At 43.6% G+C, this 14719-nt stretch overlaps 2 protein-coding genes across 4 annotated transcripts in view; one reads left to right on the top strand and one right to left on the bottom strand.

Moving 5' to 3' along the window:
• Nucleotides 1-4425, bottom strand: part of LOC133352966 (tyrosine-protein kinase HCK-like) — a 23061-nt gene extending 18636 nt beyond the window's left edge. The window contains exon 1 of the mRNA XM_061569001.1: nt 4297-4425. Within this exon, the coding sequence (XP_061424985.1) occupies nt 4297-4406 (110 nt within the window). The 5' untranslated portion in view covers nt 4407-4425. The remainder of the gene's footprint in view (nt 1-4296) is intronic.
• TUBE1 (tubulin epsilon 1) lies at nt 3641-14572 on the top strand. Of its 3 annotated transcripts, XM_061569004.1 has the most exons (12): nt 3641-3961; nt 5274-5347; nt 6597-6649; nt 6969-7038; nt 7681-7796; nt 7983-8104; nt 9300-9487; nt 10333-10496; nt 11306-11446; nt 12018-12158; nt 12936-13110; nt 13871-14572. In XM_061569004.1, the coding sequence occupies exons 1-12, from the start codon at nt 3937-3939 to the stop codon at nt 14027-14029; spliced, it is 1428 nt and encodes a 475-aa protein (XP_061424988.1). In that variant the 5' UTR covers nt 3641-3936; the 3' UTR covers nt 14030-14572. The 3 variants fall into 3 exon arrangements, with proteins under 3 accessions (XP_061424988.1, XP_061424989.1, XP_061424990.1); XM_061569005.1 differs by lacking the exons at nt 3641-3961; nt 5274-5347 and adding an exon at nt 5412-5865; XM_061569006.1 differs by lacking the exons at nt 3641-3961; nt 5274-5347; nt 6597-6649; nt 6969-7038 and having other exon boundaries at nt 7703-7796; nt 7991-8104.
• The last annotated feature ends 147 nt before the right edge of the window (nt 14573-14719 follow it).

Raw genomic sequence — 14719 nt, 5'->3', positions numbered from 1 at the left:
TTGTGTTTAATACGACAGCCATTATTCGTGACTTTCTTTGCAGATAAAATAAGTCTCGTGGCAAATATATCTTGTTATCCGCGAGTTATATGTTTTTTTTTATATATATAGTATGCTGTGGTCAAAGCAAATTCACAGGAGACACTTGCTTTGATTGCACACCATACAACACAACACGTACATATACTTATATAGTTTATATATATACTTTTCCATTTAAGGGAGTATTGTTTACGAATGGGTTGAGTGTTTGATGTGACACAAAATGGTGGCACAATTGCTGCAGTACTGTAGTAATAAAAATTACGGTGCAGAGTTCACAGTGATGATGACACAGAATTTAATATCTAATTGCAGGTAAATCTTACGAAGTTCAGTGATTGGGATTTTTTCTTGATTATTGTTTGGATTTTATTTCAGAGGAATATAAAATATTAATATTGCAGCTGTGATCGGCGGTGCAGATGCACCAATTTTGAGTGTTAATGATGTTGGTTATAATAAATATAATTGAGTTTTGGATTTACGAGTTGTTGCAGTTTATTTTATTTGAATCTGTTGTAAAGAAGGGCAATTGCCCGAAACATCGCTTAAGTTCCTTTTATGGCAGTAGTATTATCGATGAATCTGTTCAGTTTTTACAGGGAATTTAGCAGCAGTGCGGTGTTTGTTGTGTGAGTGCTGACATCACGTGTTTGGCCATTCTTACAGTGCTCAAATTTGTTACAAATTTACACCCTTGGAGGACCTTTTGAAAATTAAATGTCATCACCAGAAACAAGCACGCTTTTTCTCCTTTCGTGACCCTATGGACTCTTTCCAGTACGTGGTGGAACTATAACACAGCGCAGAGGACTTTTACCATACCAGTTCCCACGTTCTAGTGTTTGTTTTAGCTGACCCTGCACTCTCATTTATGATGATGGCTGGAGAGAAAGAGAGACAGGCCCAGGCTCGGCTACATAACCCGGGTCGCCCTTGCAAAAGAGGGAATGTTTCACGTGTCTCAATGGGTTTATTTGATCTCATGGTTAAATAAATAACTGTCAACGTCAATACATACTTTAACCACAATTTACGAATAAGAATTATCAGCTGCTGTTTATTTTTGTACAATCAACTTGGTTAACCCATGTACAGTAATTGTGTCCGTATGCACTTCTCTCTGGCCCCTTCCCGTGTAGCGGCCTCAGGCTGCCCTACTTCCGCATCATTAGTGAGAAAATATGAAGTTTCATGTTTCGGTCACGCGCACTGCATTACTGCACTCGAGTGAGATGGTTTCAGACATGTAATGCAAACTCAGCGACGTCACGAGAGCTCAAAAACGCATATCACCGTAAATTAAGTCAAAATTTTTCTTCCAGCTTGAGGTGGAGAGATCTGGGACGAAGTCTTGGCACAGAGGCACGTCATTTGGGATTGCGAATTTGTTTTTCTTGAATATATAAGACATTTTAAAATCTCGCTCTAGGAGAAACGTTCGACCAACACGTAGAGCAAAGTGTTACACGCAAAGAAATAAAGTAATGTTCATAGACTGATGGATAAAATTACATAGACATTGTCTTCTCCATTAATGTTTATGGGCATTCCATTTATCATGATAGTGCATGGACGTTCTTTTTCTGTGAATCACTTTAGTTTATTCTGGAAAAGTGGGCTTGGACATTACTCGTCGCTCAAAGGTTATACAGGGTTTTTCAAAAAGATGAACCCAATTTCAAAGCAGTATATTTCAAGATGGAAACATGTTACAATTACACATAAAGTTACAAACGGTTTAACGAGTTATCAAGTTTTACTAACCATTTTAAAAATGCTCTAACGCCTCTCAAAGTGTCTTCTTCCACTGAAGTCACCGCTGCCGTGAATCTGTTTTTGAGGTCATCCAGATTAGTCGCTAATGGTGGCACAAAAACACCGTCTTTGACGTATCCCCACAAGAAAAAGTCGTAGGGTGTGGTGATGTCTGGGGATGTTGGGGACCAAGAGTGTAGCGCCAAGTCTTGGGGTCCCGTGCGACCTATCCAACGTTGAGGCAGTGTGTCTTGCGAATGACTGAGGATAGGGGCTGTTTGTGCGCTGGGAGAGGCATCGAGCGGTAATCATTTAAAACTCTATGCCCGCCCTTTCAAGTGGTAAGAGTTTCATTCATGGGCGGTTCGTGGTTGCAGAGATATAGCGATTTCAAATCGAGTCCATCATTTTAAACACCCTGTATCATACACTACTAGGCTATCCAGGGAATGTACATCATAAAACAGTTATTTAGTCTTCTTCGTATAGCTGTTGATGTAGAGCAACAACTAAAATTGTACATTGTGGCTGAGCCAGATAATTGCATCAGGTGTAGCGGAGTGCATCGCCGTTACGATGCCCCCTTCGTATTTGTGAATCGGTCATTGAGCCATTTTATGTTCCATTGGCTATTCTGGTTGACCACAGTGGCACACCGGAGAGTTTTTATATTTTCCATTTGTCATTAAGTATCTGCATCTGCCATGGTTTGTGCGGCTGTGGTTGAAATGGTTGCCCATGTGCTTCGTGGAAGATCAAAGCCAGATAACCCATGTCCTATATTACTCAATTTGGCTTTCCATCATCAGGGTTGAAATTGCATCAAGGGTTAAGCGCGTGGTCCCCAAAATGGCTTGAGCGATTTCAAGCGGTGGTTTGGGACGTTATTGGCGACATCCTCCTGGTGGATGTAGAGGCGGACGTTGGACATCCCGGAGGATTGTGGCATCGTGGCGAATGGACGTGGGGAGCGATGGGGGCAGCTGCCACAGTGGCTAGCAGGGGCATCTTGGCAGGTGCGAGGGGGCTGGTGGCCACTCCAACCTTTAACTTAATTACCACGAGGCCACTGCGATGGATCTAACACAAACAAGCCCGAGATGTCAAACGCATTCGGCATTGGCTTATAACACCGTAAGTATTCAAAGCACCGTGCCATAACCCTATTATCTGATTTACAAGACACTCCGGAAAGTAAAACGCACCCCAAACACTTGTGTCCGGTGTCAAATAGTTATACAAATATAGCCACAACACAGCCACCGGCTTATAAGTACACGTTCGTTTTTATTAATAGACGCACTGTAGTTGAAAAGTAGACGTTTGCAAGTGTCTTATAATCGGGAGAATACGGGCGCACGAGTAGAGGCAGTCGTGGTATAACACAGGAAACGTTAGGTGGCCTAAACCTGTCGATCACATTAATAACAAGCCGGCCGCCAGAGGGCGTCTAAGGACATTCATTGGACACGAGCGGGAAGATTGGAGCAGCAAACGACAGCATCCACGGCATGCGCTGGCGCCAAATACCCCAAACGCAAAGCTCTGCGGCGCTATACAGTATTCGCGTGTCATCGACCCATCAATGAGCGTTTACGCGGTTAAAGATTGTGACGGATTGTGGCAGGAGGCCTTCAACCAAGCAGGAGGTTTTGTATTCTAGATTTGAAGTTTTCTTGACTGCAAGGATTCATACTCTTTGGTTTTTTCGGTAAAGTCACGTAGGTAAAAGTAAATAATAATACAATATTTTTTATTAATTTTTTATTTTTATCTACGTGACTTTACCGAAAAAACCTAAGAGTATGAATCCTTGCAAGTCACGAGAGCTTCAAATCTAGAATCAGGAGGTTTTGATCTCTCATCATGAAGGTAGGCCGCGTCGCCACGGGCAACCGTGGACATGACGTCATGTATGTGGTAGGATGACGTCATCGCCTATATAAAAATGACGTCACACCCCGGCGGGTTCCGGCGGGAAGACGCGGGAAAGGGGGTCTCAGTCGGCTGTCCCGTTTCGGGTCGGCGAGCAGCCGCGGAACCCGGGAATCGAGGACGGGGGGACGGGGGGACGGGGGGACGGCAACAGCGGCGGCTTTTCCTGTCGATCATTCCGGACGACTTCGCCGGGAAGACATGGCGCAGTCGGTGGTGGTGCAGGGTGCGTATTCTAATCGGCGCGGGAGCGTTTGGATTTACGAGTCACGCATTACGTGACTCTTCTTCCCCGGTGTGACTTCGTATCGGTCGCATGAGTTTCTAAATCGAATCTTAGCGCTGGCGTAGTTGTTAGCGCGCTGCTGCTCTGTGAACGCGGCGACCTGGGGTTGTTTCCCGGTCACGGCTGCCATCAGTGGCGAGTGACGGCAAAACCGGCATGGGGGAGGGGAGGGGGGTCACCTAACAGTGGCTTGGCAGAGGCAACTTTTAAGTGAAGAGCGAATTATTTGTACATACGACGATTAACCTTGTAAAGAAGAATCCGTATGCACTTCCTGCACTGTCGTTCGTGACTTCGTAAACCGATTCGCGTGCGCCGCCTTGGCTTGCACTCTGCGTTGTCTCGTTGGTACAGACTTTGTCGTTTGTGCGGCTTGTAGAAACATGAGCTGTGTGTGCGGCAAAGACGAAGGGATATCCACCGTGGAGCCTCTAACTCGGGGCAAGCGTTGTTACATCACACGCCGTCGCTAGATATGCTTAACAGGCGTTAAGCGTGTTTATTTTTGTTTATTCCTCGGCTCCCTACGAATACTGTAGACCAATGTGATTTCGCGTGCGAATGGTCTCGTAACAATACACATGCGCATAATGAGTAAGTGCTTAGTAAGCAATGTTAGTGCTTTAAATAACTTGGGCAGTCCATTAATGACGGAACGCTGCATCGGTAACCATAACAACCGCCTCGTGTATCGGCTGTCTCGAGCACGCCCCACCCCCTTGTGACGTCACGCGCTGGTGCCACGGGCGTGTGAAGTTTGTCTGAGAATTATTGACATGTAAACACCGTTAAAGGTGGACTTAAAGTCGAGATTGAACACTGATTTATTTATAATCGCGTTTTGTGTTTAGTTTGTTGCCCCCCTCCCACACCTCCGATTAGCACGGTTGGCTACGTATGGCACGAAAAAAGTTCAACATACACACGTGTGAAAAAAGCAATTCCTGAATTTTAAGACCCGCCGAATTCGGGCCACATGCTACATATTGTCCACTGGCAGGTATGGCCCAGGTGATTCTTGGTTTTCTTTCGGGTTAGATTATAGTGTAAGTGTAATGTCAATTAGTTATAACCCTCCACCACCCGACACAGCCAAACAAATCAAGTTGTCACGTGGGCAAATGTGCCAATTTATTTTGTTTTGCATCAAACCGGTTTACGTTGAAAAGCCAGCACAAGTGTGACCGTTTTGAAAGCCTACGAGATATATAATACAAAATGGTGATTGTGTGTGTGTGTGTACGCTTTGCAGTGGGACAGTGTGGAAATCAGATTGGCTGCCGCTTCTGGGACCTGGCATTGCGGGAGCATGCTGCTGTCAACAAGGCAAAGCCTGCAGTCCGCCACGCTTGGCTTCCACAGCACACATGGGCAGGAAGGGTCCATAAAACTGTTCTTCCAAATAATTTTGGCACGCCGCATCCATATCGCCTTAGTTTGCACCTTACCTTCTTGTAGGATTATCAGATTATAGGATATAATCATTATATTGTGAATGTCAATATGTTCAGGCGCTAAATGTCAATGTTGAGGTTTGCTAGCCACGAGAGGACTTCAGGAGAGAGTTTGTGTTGTGTTGCTGTTCCTTCGGGAGCATACTGCAGTGGTTTATTATATGGTCCATAGTTTGTGTGTCATGGCCACAGTCACAATGTGGTTTGTTTTTCATTTCATCCAGGAAGGATATGTGCTCATCGGCCTGTCGATGTTATGATGTAGTTGATGGTACACCAGTGTCTTCGAGGAATGTCAAAGCCAGGAAGCGCGATGTTTGGGCCTCGGATGCAGTTTTTATTCTGGAAACCCACGTTCCACTCTCTTCGCCAGAATTATTCGGCATGTAGGTGAGAATCTAGGATGGTGACAGCACGATCCCGGAAGGGGCATTGGGACTTGATGTGCATTGTGCTATTTAATGATCCATCTAGCAATTTCGTTTACAAGGCTTGAGCACAATCCACTTCCACTGAGTAGAACCGTGAGAGGGGGGCAGTTGGTAGCACATTAGCTGAGGCGCCCCAGATCATTCGGGCAAGTTTCCGTAGGGGGCAATTCTTGGTTTGGTCTTTTCACAGATCTATTGTATGTGGGACTTGAATCGCATCCCCCCAGATATTTTGGAGTGGGGTTGGAGCGCACTGGGCTACCACAGAAGGATACATCAAGGGTGACATCCGCTGCATGATTGTGCAAGTGGAAAGCACTTCTGGTGGTTTTGAAGGGATTTGGTTGTAGACTGCACTGACGATAATGTCATTGAATTGCTTATTCTTGAGGGTGTTTTGTTGCTTAAGTTTTAGTTTTTAATTCTTAAACACAAATTTTCCCACTGAATCTGCTTTTGTGAATAATTTCCCAAAATCACCCCTATCGAGAATAAAATAAGTGGTACATCCCACTAATTGCTAAAACATGTATTTTTCATAATAGCTTCTTTGGGGCATAACATGCATGCAAAATAAGTTAAGAATATTTACATTTCAACACGGAAAATTCGTATTTTAATTATTTTACACTTTATTCTCAATTCACACATGAACCATTACCACTGGATTGTTTGTTTTTGTTTCAACAGAAAGGGATTTATGACGAAGCCCTGAGCAGCTTTTTCAGGAATGTGGACACTCGGTGAGTAAGCTTAAGAGTAATGACTACTGTACAATTCTCCAATGTGTTTTTGTGTTGTTCGGCATGATGCGTGAAATTTCGTTCCACATGTTCGGAGCTTCTTCTTGAACTGAAGGAAGCAGCTCACATTTTCCCTCGATTATATAAAGTTTCTTGTTGCTGGGCTTTGATGTAGCCCAGCTAACTCTTTATTCGGCTTCATTACTTGTGCATACAAGAAATGCATTGTGAGCAGTTGTTTAATTCTTTACCTTAGTTACTAAATTCGTTGTTTTCATCATTGTAAACACATGGTCCTTGTTGGCACGTTGTCTTGAAGTCCAGGGACTGGTAAAGAAGTGGACATCCCTGTAGGCAGTCGGTCCACGATTCGTTCTCTCAAGGCACGCGTGAGTACCTTGTGCACTCAAACTTCCAGTATAGCAACCTCGCATTTCACGTGCTAGCAGGAGCTTGATGAACTTAGAAGGGCCATGCTTGACAGTTTTCATGAAAATAAACCTTTACATCATTCGTCAGTAACATTAAGTTTTAACATAAAACTAATTGAATACTGTTTTGGGCAATGGTGCTTATTCAGAAGAGCAATGGCAGTCACATGCTCTTGCTAGTTGCAGCGCAGTGTATATGTACATTAGCAGCTAATCTGTATATATGCCCAGAGGATTCTTCTATGCGGCTCCACCAATTTCAATGATCAAGTCATCTGAATCCTTATGATCTGTAGCATATGCCAAGGGGTCAAAATTATGAAACAGTTGACCTTTGATCCGATAATCTGCCGTCTTTGTTTCTTCCGCTGCTTATCCACCCTGCCATTTACAATAGCCCACAAATGTTCTAGTGATGTAAATGTAAAAAAGAACTGAGCACCATCTCTCCCTCCAGGATGACGATACCTTCTGTGAAGCATAGCACCTTTGTAATTGGCTTTTGGCCTTTTTCTATGAGAATGGTGCGAATACAAATTGTGCTCGTGTGTACAATTATTCGGTAACATTCTATGCTGCTTGATGATGCTTGCACTGCAGGCGGTGCTCATAGACATGGAGGAGGGCGTGGTGAATGAACTCTTGCAGGGACCACTCAGGGACGTGTTCGACCAGAAGCAGCTCATTACGGACGTCTCGGGCTCTGGAAATAACTGGTCAGAAATGCACTCAAGCAAGACTCTGCCTGCGGTTATAGGAAATATGCGGTTAGAATGTGGACCTTTTAAATCCAAAATTCACGTGTTATTTTATTTGGTAAAAATAATAATGTAAAGGCTGTGATTGTGATATTTGTAGTAACAATGATGCATGCCATGTTTTTTTTGTGTGTGGTGTCCAAGGGCTGTAGGGAACAAGGTGTATGGGGCACAGTTCAGAGAGAAGATTTTGGAAAGGCTAAGAGTAACGGCAGAACACTGTGACTCCTTGCAGTGCTTTTTTCTCATCCACTCCATGGGAGGGGGTGAGTTCTTGCACGCTTGCATTAAGTGTGTGGTGGCCAGATGAAACAAACACTTTTGTTGAAGTGAAGGGAAAAAAATAATATTGGCACTCAAGAGACAATGGGGATACATTGCGAGTTAGGTTCGTGTTTCATCAAGTTTCCACGCAAACCCAGACACAAACGTTTAAGCTGTGTCTGGCTTTGCGAGCCGTTCTGCAAAAATGCCAAGGAATGAATATTTTTCTTTGCCCTTGCATCCCCACACATGTGTGTGTGTTTGTTTATTCTTTATTTAACAGTTGTTGATTACAGAACAGTTTTAATTGAAATACAATTAGCCCAGGGCTAAAACCACTGCTATCAAAACATGCAACATACCAAAAGTTCACATGAAAATACATATTTCTGTAAGTAAAGTAAAACTGAATAATATATTTCGTCTTTAGTGATTCATGTTTGGATGGTAAGCAGATTCCAAAAAGTCACTTGTACAGTATATTACATTCTAGATTTGAAGTTTTCTTGACTGCAAGGATTCATACTCTTTGGTTTTTTTGGTAAAGTCACGTAGGTAAAAAATTTAAATAAATTAAATTACGAGTTTCGGGCGCAACACAAGCGTCCTTCTTCAAAGGACAACTTCGCTAAGTTGTCCCCACGTGAAGAAGGACGCTTGTGTTGTGCCCGAAACGGTGTGATTTCATTTATTTTTTATTTTTTACCTACGTGACTTTACCGAAAAAACCAAAGAGTGGTATATTACATTCTGGGGTGGAGCTGTGGTCCAGAGGTTAGCAAGCTGTGCTATACATTTACCGACGTCCGTTCAATTCCCAGTAAAGTTAATGTCAGTGGCAAGTGACATCTGAACCAGTCCTGAGCCTCCCCTTGCCGTACTTACCAGCATTGTGAGGTAGGGTCAAACAACTGCACGACTGACATAGCATGGGGAAGCTTCATCCAGCTATACATTGACCAACAGCTGTATATTTTTTTCTATTATGTTTGGCAACAGTATGAATGGGTACACTGCAGTTGATCAGCAAGTCACATGTTGTGGGGTAAAATGTGGGTACTCCAACCACTTCAAAGATGTGTATGGTCATCGTGGAAAGGTAGTTCAAACACTCTGTAAAGAGGCTCTCAAGTCGACTCACTCTGAAGCAGGTTTCATGACAACGTTAAACTGACGGAGATAATTTCTTCTCCATAGGCACCGGCTCGGGGCTGGGCACATTTGTTCTGCGGCTCCTGGAGGATGAATTCCCGGACGTGCACCGCTTTGTGATGGCGCTTTATCCCTCGGCCGAGGATGACGTTGTCACCTCGCCTTACAACTCCGTGCTGGCCATGCGCGAGCTGACGGAGCACGCCGACTGCGTGCTGCCCATTGAGAACCAGGTGGCCTGCCCGGGACGGGGGCGGGGGGGGGCACGATGTAGGTGTGACGACTGTCCAATGAAGCCGTTGTTTAGCATGATGTGCGACGGTTTGTTCCTTCACGTGCTGGGAGTTTCTTCATGAACTAAATTAGGTTCCTAAAGAAGCTCCCACGGCACCTGCAGCGAACCATCGGACGTCGTGCCGAACGACACGTGGTACAACCCCAAAATACGTCTTGAGAGCTACACATCGCAACTGTAAAAATTTGTGCAATATTAATATAGGTGGTATTTTAACCCTGTAGCACTACTCTGCACCTGGATGGGGTGTTACTCCCATCAGTATTTGTTTCAGCTCAAGACTACTGGATGAGGGCCTACCCCACACCATGCGGGCCGTGGGGGTTATTGAGCATTCTTCATCATGCCGGTCACTGCGGCGGTTTGGCGAATTCCAGGGAAACTGGACGTTGGAGCACCGTCCAGTACGGTGTATTTTTATGCACTGCTGTCTAATCACAACATAGCTCCGCAGCAGCCTAGAACTCCTGTTTGTTTTACGAATGGCAGTTGCCCATCCAATATACACACAGCCTCAAACCTGCTTAGCTTCTCATTTCAAGTGATTTGGTCATCCCAACTATACTTACAGCACATGTTAAATGTGCGATTACAACTTAAGACAACCTTTCCACAAATTAAGTTATATACTTCAAAAGCGAATTATGTAATTTGTTAACATAGAGGTAATATATCAAGTTTGTGGGAATGATATTTTTAATACATGTATTCAAATGTAGTTTAACATTGTACATATCAATACACTTACTAGTTAAAGCGTTTATTTTTGTCCACTTGGATTAGGCGCTGGTGGACATAGTAAACAAGATCAATCACGCTGCAGCCCTTGGTAAATCAGTCCGCAGCCAGACAACGCTGTCCTCCAGCCACGGGTGCCTCAAGGGTCAAGAGAAGCCGTTCGACACCATGAACAACATCGTGGCCAACCTGATGCTCAACATGACGAGGTGGCCAGCACTTGGTGCCGATGCAATACACACCAGACTGTCATTTAACTTAGGCCTTGCAAAAATCAAGCATTTTATGAAAATCTTGGGAGGAGGGCTGTGGTTGCATTCTTTGTGCATACTGTGGCCTGTAGATCTGATGGGAGTGCTACCCTCCTGGAGGGCAGAAACATGAAGGCTGGACTTACTGGTGGTTCCACAGAGATGGGGCCCGTGTGTTGGGCAACACCAGTGACTGCACAAAAAGCATGACGTTACATTGGGTTTTGCACCTGAGATGGTTGTACCTTCTCTAATTGTTACTGAATTTATTTTTGTAATCTTCTTGGCCGAATTTTTATTTCAGCTTTATATTGTTACTTTCTTCATGCAGTCTCAATGTAGCTGTGGCATCTTTACATATGGTTTTGAAATATCAATATATGTTTATTCAGGGCTTTGGTTTGTTATAGATTTTAGATGATTGCATCCGTTTTCACCGAACCAAATGTCTATTAATAATTAACTATTTATAAATTGCAAATGACCATCGAGGATGGACCGACAAGATTGGCCCATGTGCAGGATCAAGATAGATTGTGGCATCTCACATTGCAACAATGTGGGAAGACCTTCATCCAGCATTCCCGATGAAAACAATCATGATTTAATGTTTACTAATGCAAGTAGATTTGGTGCAGTTGCCTCTGAAGGTACAATGCATGATACATCGTACCGTAATGTTAACTCCAGATGAAGTTTGCTTGAAACAGGTTTTTGCACGGAAAAGACACCCTTATGCTGTGCTTCATGTTCCCTGTGGGAGGCAGCTCGTCCCGGTTTGAAGGCTCGCTGAATGTTGATCTCAACGAGATCACCATGAACCTCGTGCCCTTTCCACGCCTGCATTACCTTGTCTCAAGCCTCACGCCGCTCTATGCATTGGCAGATGTCGCCCTGCCACCCAGGAGGTAATTTGGAGACTCCTAAGCTGAATGGCTTGCTGAGAATGTTTAACTTAAAAGCCGTAAATAATTGGAACTCAAGAACTTTGCAAGTAAGAAAGAACATTTGTTATTGCTCACTCTTTTGAGTCCATTCCATCACGAATGCGTAAGTTAGGGCACGTTATATTGAACTTGTCAAAATAAGTGTTTATAATCATTGGCTTTCAACTGGATTTTTGCAGCTGTTGTAAACCTATGACAACTAAAGCGTCACCAAGTTACGCTTTCAAAATATTCTTCGCAACGTTGGTGAAGCACATCACAGCCAATACATTTTGCTGAACGTTGTACAGATAATTATTCAGCTCGATAAGATTTATAACAATCCATGGGGACCCCAGTTACGTTCACTTTTTGGCCTGGCACACATTGGGTGTGTGTGGTGGGCACCATTCCCAGCTGCCTGTATATTGTCTGCTGTTATAACACTGGGAGAGAAATTTCATGTAGTGTCTTAAATGTATCTGCAGAAATTGGAATAGAATCCAGTCAAGCAAGACATTGCTTTCCCTTCGCTGTGACTGAACGCGTGCAGGCTGGACCAGATGTTCTCCGACGCATTCAGCAAAGAGAACCAGCTGCTCCGCGTGGACCCTCGCCGCAGCTTGTACCTGGCCTGTGCCCTCATGGTCCGAGGAAATGTGCAGCTCTCAGACGTTCGTCGCAACATTGAGAGGTGATTAATGCCTTCCGCTGTGATGAGTTACCATCCGTGCCTGGCTGCATGTTTCACGAATAAGTTTGCCATGTGAGCACGCTATGTATTAGAACGGTCTGCTAACTAGCAATGGTGTGTATAGTAGCTTGTGTGTGTTGTAAAAGAAGTTCCTGCATTGCTTAATAACCATGGCCAGCAACGGCCACGACCAGTCCACTGCTGGATGAAGACCTCCACAAGCTGTGATTTCTCTTCATGATCATGCAATTCAACAATCTGCCTACGAGCAGATTTAATCACTTCCTCTCTGTGGTGGACATTCTCCCCGGCACAGTGATTTGATTGTTTTAAATCATTTGGATTTTTGTTAGCAATAAAGTAAAATGAATATTTAATAGGTTTTATGAACTGGTTTGAAAAAATATTGAAACGCTAATAAATAATTTGAAACTTTTCAATAAGTCATGCTTAAAATATTCGAAAGTTCATGACTGTCATGTAATTGACATTTACGGACTGATGCAACTTTCACCTATATCCATACATTACACTTATAATTATTCCCATATTGTCGAATGCGCCTTCATATGTGACTAGAGGTTTAGGCCTTGGATGACAATTGAGTAAAACATTTAAGTAAAAATGTTGCATTATTCCTTTCCGCAATACGTTTTGAACACCACTCAATGTCAATAATACGTACATGCAACGAAGCTGCAGTAATTTACACTGCGCACAGTGGCTTTTGCCTAAACCAAAACAATGATAACAAAGGCCAGCGGTCCTTGTTGGCAGGTTGAAGCCATCACTGCACTTTGTAGACTGGAACGAGGAGGGCTGGAAGACGGGACTGTGCTCGGTGCCTCCTGTTGGCTACCCGCACTCCCTGCTGGCGCTCGCCAACAACACGTGCGTCAAGCATACCTTCGCCGATATCCAGGAGCGCTTCGCACGTCTCTACAGGCGCAAGGTGATTGTTGCCCCGGGGCTTGATGCAGCGTCCGCGCGTTCCTCGCGAATGTGCAGTTTAAAAAATGTGTCAAACATGCGTATGAAATTGTAACGTTGCCGAATGATAGCACCCTCTTTTCATCTCGTATCAAGTGCTGTTTTGTGACATTGTCCGACCTTTCGCCCAAGTATTTGGAGCTTCAAGGAACTAAATACACATGAGCTGTATAGCATAGCCACAAAAACCTGCGTAGCTTTACCAAATGATGCCTCATCCAATGGCGTGTTGACCATTGGAATCCCACAATCCTTGTGGCATGCATTTTCTGTAATGTTTAAATGTAATTAACAGTTCCATGACCACTGACAGTATGCGTAGCAGCTTGCATCTGAGTTTTTATCACATTTGATACATTGTGAATACGTACAATTTACGTGTTTTGTTAAACAGTAAAGAAGGAAGTTTAGCAGCAGGCATCACCACTCTTGTACAAACCATTTTCTAATGTGTAGACACATTCGTATTGGTCAGCACATTGGACTTGAACTGCAGAAGTGGCCGGTTAAATCTCCGATCGTGCAAAATGAAACAATGGGCAAGTTACTGAAATCCCACTGCCTCTGTCCACCCAACAGTATAAATTGGTATGGATTAGCAGGTCGTGCGTGGTGGGAAAGGTGTGTAAGATGGTCACTTTATATGTTTCTCACAGACTTGCTCACGTGTCCCCACAGCATTGTGTGGCTGTATTGACATGAGCTGCGTTTGTTTCCTCTAGGCACACCTGCACCACTACACGGATGTGGAGGGCATGGAGCTGAGCTGTTTCACGGAAGCTGCTTCTTCCCTGGCCTCGGTCATTGAGGAATACAACCAGCTGGACCGCAACAAGGGCCAGTTGGGAGGGGACATCCCACGCCTCACCATTGCCACATGACCTGGGCTGTATCAAGTGAGCTCGTGTGGAAGTGGCAATTGTCCACAGCTCAAAAGTTAGATCGTAATGTACTTTTTTACATGTAATTGTTCGTTATAGAGTATAACATTTTGGCTTGGATGCTAATCGTTTTACTTGCAACTGTCGAGTAATAACTCCACTTTTGACAAATTGTCAACCTTGTTGTCCTCTTACATCCTGGGTGTAGTCGGTATCCGTTTTCATTTTCACCATGGTAAATAAATACCATGGTAGTAAACCTTGTTGTACCACCTTACCAGTGATAAAGAACTACAGATAGACAGAAAGGATAGACAATACAAATACATGAAATAGGACAAATGCTTGTATATATTATTTTTTTGATAAAAACATGATTTAAATTATTAAACCAAAGCCATGAGGTGCTGTGACATTTTAAAATGTATTTTCGAAATGACAATGAAGCAGCTATCATGTATAATACAATGTAAGATTATTTTGAAAAAATATTTACAATTTTTTTGCAAAGCAAAATATATCTCTTCATTTGCCTTTGTAACTAAAATATTCTTCTTTGAAGACTAACATGGTTTGCACTTGAAGAAAAACAGGTAACAAATTGTTAGATTGTGTAAGTGTCGTCTCCGGTTTAAATCATGTGCATCTCTTCCTGAATCTTCACACAGATTCTATAAGGCAATAGAGGCA

This window comes from Lethenteron reissneri, chromosome 42 (genome assembly GCF_015708825.2).
Source record: "Lethenteron reissneri isolate LAM-NWPU_2019-01 chromosome 42, ASM1570882v1, whole genome shotgun sequence".
Taxonomy (NCBI): Eukaryota; Metazoa; Chordata; class Hyperoartia; order Petromyzontiformes; family Petromyzontidae; genus Lethenteron; species Lethenteron reissneri.
This window is presented reverse-complemented; position numbering and strand designations above follow the sequence as displayed.